Below are 5,395 nucleotides of genomic sequence, written 5' to 3'. Positions count from 1 at the left end.
AGTTGAAGCGATGGGAAAAGACTGTAACTCCCAATTGAATACCATTAAAAAGGGGTAAAAACAAAAAAATGGTGTTTCTCAGCCTGGAATTCACATCAAGTAACATTCACATCAAGTAACATTCACATCAAGTAACATTCACATCAAGTAACATTCACATCAAGTAACATTCACATCAAGTAACATTCACATCAAGTAACATTCACATTTGACCGAAATCTGGAGTACTTCAAATGTAGTTAGTTTTGTTTTTAAATATTTCAGTTTGAAATCTTAAATGAAATATTTCCACTCCCTTTGTTTGCCTTTGTTTTCATCAGGAGTGATAATAAACAATAGCACTATCTGTCCTTGTCTGGGAAAAGCCAGTGTCACTCATTTGTCTGCTCAAGTACCTAATCCTGTGGTGACAAATGTATTCTTTTAAAACTGATAGGAACAGCCTGAGGGCGTCGTGTCTTTGGTCCAGTCTTTGTTTTTTCTAGACTCACCCATCTGTCTGATATGTTCTGGTCAGAGGGTTTTGTAGTTAGCTTTTCTCAAGATTGTCAATAGTCGTGAACTATTCATTGCTTAAGCATGCATGCTGTCACAAAGTACAAGGAGGCACATGACTGATTCACAGGTGTCTACCATCTTAATCCCCATTAAACACTTGGCCAGGTATTTTCCCTGTGGCACTGTTGTGTCTGGCTTCTAACCTGAGGTGCGTTCCAACAATGGAAATAGTTCGCTAAAGTTAGCTAACATATTCCATTTGTTTTGTGTTAGCAGCAACCGTTAGCTAACAGTCTGAGAAGATAGTGTGCGGCGAAAGTAAGTGTCTGTTTCGGCTTTAAACTGCAGCTAAAAATAATCAAGTGACCATGTACTTTAGAAGTTCTACTATTTTTAGAAGGAATAGCTAAGTCGTTTTCAGTCAGAATATTGTCACGAAAAAGCCACAGTAATCCTTATAAAAAGCAGCTGTTAGATGTTTCACTGTACCATTTTACAATGTTCATTCAAATCGTTAAACTGAAATTGTTACTCTGGCAACATGTTTGCTGTGTCACGTTCTGACCTTAGTTCTTTTGGTATGTCTTTGTTTTAGTATGGTCAGGGCGTGAGTTGGGGTGGGTAGTCTATGTTCCTTTTTCTATGTTGTGGTTATGTGTTTGGATTGGTATGGTTCTCAATCAGAGAAAGGTGTCGTTCATTGTCTCTGATTGAGAATCATACTTAGGTAGCCTTTTCCCACCTGTGTTTTGTGGGTGATTATTTTTTCTGTGTCAGTGTTTGTTTTACACGGGACTGTTTCGTTTATTTGCGTTGTTATTTTGTATTTCAGTGTTCAGGCAAATAAACATCATGAACATGTACCACGCTGCGCATTGGTCCGATATTTCCTACTCCTCCTCAGAGGAGGAGGACTACTATCGTGTAACTTCTGCTTCCAACTCACACTCTCAAACACATAGATCCCCTGAACGCAGCTCACTCTCCAGATCCCAATCACCTGAATTCTGATCACCTGTTCACACACCTGTATGTCATTATCACACACTATTTACTTCAGTTCTTTGCACACCATCATTGTGAGGTATTGTTTGTTTTGTGACACACTTCTATTTGGAGCTCTGTTTTTCCACGTAATTTACGCCTCCCTTGTATGATAGTGTTTGCCTATCAGATTTCCTGTTATCAACCTATTGCCTGATCTCCTGGCTGACGTTCCTAGCTTTTTCCCTGCCTGTACTGTTGCCTTTTTGGAACCCCTGTGTATGACCTTCTGCCTGCTCCTGGACCCAGCTACCTGCCTCCTATTGTGGTCCTTTACAGTAAACACCTGCTGCGCCCTGCTCTTGAAACAAGCTCTCTGACTCTGATCGTGTAAAATAAATATGTTGCAAACAGAAGCCTTGTTGAACTTGACTCAAATCAGTAGGTATGAGTGTTTCTTTAAATTCTAATGGTAGAGAAGCTGGTGTTTGGAGGATATAATGGCACAGGTGTTGTTAGGCCTGAGACAAAGTTTTACCCAATCAGCATTTAGGATTAGTCCCACCCGTTGTATAAAGCCTTACAGGTATGGGGGTTTCTGGGGCAACAGTAGTCTTGCGGGCCACCCTTCCAAATCTTGTGGTGTTGATATAAGTGAAGTCAGGGTGGGTGGCCGAGGATAGGGCAACAGCCATGCAGAACTGTAAAAGTAAACCAACCGACCAGGTTACTCAATCACATCTCAATATTAAGTGAGACCTCACCCTCCATATCTGTATCTAACACTACACAACATTTTCAGGATTCAGACTTATACTTACTGTACATGTGTCTTTCAAGTAGAAGGTATAAATGATGTGACTGCCCTCTGGAGGACACTAACAGCGAAAATGAAAAGGTTGATAAGGTTTTTAACTAGAGATGATGTAAGTATCTAATGTGCTTGTCAAGTCATGTTATGGAGACATTTAATTACAGCTCGTATATGAACGGGCATACAAGTTCACAGTTTAGGTCTGTCTGTCTGGAAAATACTGTGTTTCACATCAATAGGAAACGGTGGGAACTACAGTGGTAAGGGAGAAGGGTTCTTGACTCCAGTCGACTAAAGCCCTTTTCCTCTGTTCCTCCTCCTTTATCAGCTTCCTGATTTGTCTGGCCTTTACTGCAATCAGTTTGCTATGATCCTGACTACAACCTACTGTATTCACGTCTCTCCCATGGCCTGTTTCCTCTGTTTGCACACCTCAGGGATTCATTCACTAGTGAGTTTTCTTGCTTTGTGACAAGAGAAGGCATGCTGCCAATTGCTCATCTACTCACAAGCACTTAGAGGTCAGAAACTTTATGGCACAGGCCTTCCTGAATCAGGGATGTAAAGGACCTGTATAGCTGTACCATAAACACCTCCCTCTAACCCCCCTCCACACACATTGTTTTCATATTCTGGTGAGAATCAGAAACGGGGTCATGTGATTTTCTCAAAACAGCTTAATTCAAGGTCAATTACATTGCAAGGATGTCTACATGCGTAATTATTTCATTAACCTAAAGGCACTGTGGTTGGCAATGCTAATTACAGGATGAGAGACAGAGTGGAACATTCAGTGTCTAGGAGAAGAGCCGGGGGAGGGGGTTGTAAAGGAGAGGCGCAGGGGTATATCAATATCAACCCCTGTATTCATTTAGTTTTTCAAGTATGGGTGATTTTTAAGTATGGGTGATTTTTAAGTATGGGTGATTTTTAAGTATGGGTGATGCATAATGTTCAGAACATGTTTAATTCTCTTTATTATTCCATCATTATTTTTCAATTCTTACAAAAATACAAATTGCATAGGCACAATTCTAACACTATAATAATTACTACAAGTTGCTTTTCTGGGGTTTGTGCTGCAGGGGAAGAATGCATTTGGATTTCTCATTGAGAAAACAGTCATCTTTCTCATGTAAACATACATAGCTCAGGTAAGCAGAAATATAGATGTATATTGTGTTTAGTCCCTCATGCTCTGTTTTAAGACTAACAACTCATACAGCTCATTCAGTAGCTATATTTAGCACATTATATTCTGCATTACAAACACATGACGAAATGTTAAAACACATTCCTTTCGTTCTTAGGGACTATTGGAGGTAAAACATATACTGTATTCTGCTGTAACATTTAATTTCATCAACACTTTTGTCAATCTGTTTAAACAAGTGTAAGACATTACTAAGAATTCCCCTTGCAAAGCCAAATAGCCAAATTCATCATTGCAATCCCATGCATACTGTACATACATAGACATATACACGTCAGCTTCCCTCTGTTTGACATCATTGTAGACTTTAAGGTTGGTGCCCTCCACTAGAGCTCATGTCTTGGGTTCATTCAGTCAGTACATGGTGAGGAACTGTTGGTAGCCAGCTGAGCCTTGCAGGTAACCCAGCTGCCACGTGAAGGACACAGCAGGAGAGGAGTCTGAGAAGCTGTCAGTGTGGTTCGGGCGACAGTTGGCCCTCACTCCAAACGGGTACCCTGACCCCCCACTCCACTCGCTGCTGATGTAGTACGGGGGGCTGCTCAACTCCTCGTGAGGGTGCGAGGGCGTATAGAACTGGGTCTCAGTGGGGGAGAAGTGAGCATAGGATGGAGATGGCGGGCACGAAGGGCTGGGGTGTCGTCCTACTGGGTTGTCTGTGTAGAGCTGGAGCTCTGGAGGCAGAATGATGGGAGCCTTGTGAGCACCGGGATCCTGCAGGGACTGCTGGTGGTGTTGACTCCAATGCAACGGCTTATGCTGCAGACAGTAGGTCTCCACCGGGGTCTGGAAGCCCCTCTCTCTCTCCCTCTCCTTCCCCAGGACCAGCATGGCCTCCTCAATTCCAGCCGAGGGCTGCTCTCTGAGGCACTCTGCGTGGGTGCAGGGTGGATGTCCTCCTGGCAGGGCACTGGGGCAGGGGTGGGAGCGCAGGAAGACGGTCAGCGAAGAGATGTGGTTGATGGCACGTCTCAGAGTGGCGATCTTGGACAGTCGCTTGCCGTTGAGGTCATGTTTGAGCACCATACGCAGTGCATTGAAAGACTGGTTGTAGTCCAGGATACGCTTTCGCTCGCGAACGTTGGCGGCCACACGGCGGGATTTGGAGCGGACAGGACGACTGCGTCTCTTCACATCAGGGCAGCTGCCGGCCGTGCCGCCCTTGCGCTCTAAAGACTTCTTTGAACCAGCCTCGCTATCCTCACTGCCACTGTTCTTCTCCTCCTCATCCAAACCCAGCAGAATCCCCTCTTGCTCCTGCTCAGAGAACTCTGACTTGGTGAGAATAGCGTGGCTGCTCATGGCTGGCCTGGTGCCCACACTCCTCCTCGGTACTGTACTCTGAGAAGACAGGCTCATGTCTGTCACTGGTGCCTCTTTCTGCAGACACTATAGATGTTTACCTTCCTAGCTGAGGTAAAACTGTTGAAACTCCTCTGGGCTGGTAGTTTCAAGCTCCGGTTCTATCCTACGTGACTCCAATGCAACGGCAGACAATGCTAGTGTTCAGCCATACCACAAGCCCAAATATTTCTCCTTCTACTGTCTCTTAGTTCCTTCGAGTGAGTCAGTTCATAGCTCTGGATGGCTCTGACAGGTGAGAGGTGCTTTTAAAGACTTGTCTTTTTGTATGTGTCACATTGTAGGAAGGCTTACCTAAAAGCAAAGTTGTATTATGTGTTTACGAGGCCCTGGGGGCAAACAGGAGAAGGATCAGTCAACTGCTCAGACACTCACACCCCCTCCTCTCCTCTCCCCAGCCTCCCCAGTCATGCAGGATCTCCTCTGCTTCTGAGGTGCATTATTAGCATTATCAGTGTCACAATGGAACATGAACATGTGATGATTGATATCCAGCAGCATTACAACATTGTGAAACAAAACAT

General features: G+C 44.0%; 1 protein-coding gene across 1 annotated transcript; it reads right to left on the bottom strand.

Annotated features, from left to right (window-relative positions):
• Window positions 1–3,863: 3,863 nt before the first annotated feature.
• On the bottom strand, window positions 3,864–4,868 carry LOC124004939 (class A basic helix-loop-helix protein 9-like). Its single transcript, XM_046313744.1, has one exon. It carries the CDS (start codon window positions 4,866–4,868, stop codon window positions 3,864–3,866), a length of 1,005 nt encoding a protein of 334 aa, XP_046169700.1.
• Window positions 4,869–5,395: the final 527 nt, after the last annotated feature.

Source organism: Oncorhynchus gorbuscha, linkage group LG19 (genome assembly GCF_021184085.1).
Source record: "Oncorhynchus gorbuscha isolate QuinsamMale2020 ecotype Even-year linkage group LG19, OgorEven_v1.0, whole genome shotgun sequence".
Lineage (NCBI taxonomy): Eukaryota > Metazoa > Chordata > Actinopteri > Salmoniformes > Salmonidae > Oncorhynchus > Oncorhynchus gorbuscha.
The sequence above is the reverse complement of the archived record's forward strand: the minus strand, read 5'-3'. Positions and strand labels throughout refer to the sequence as shown.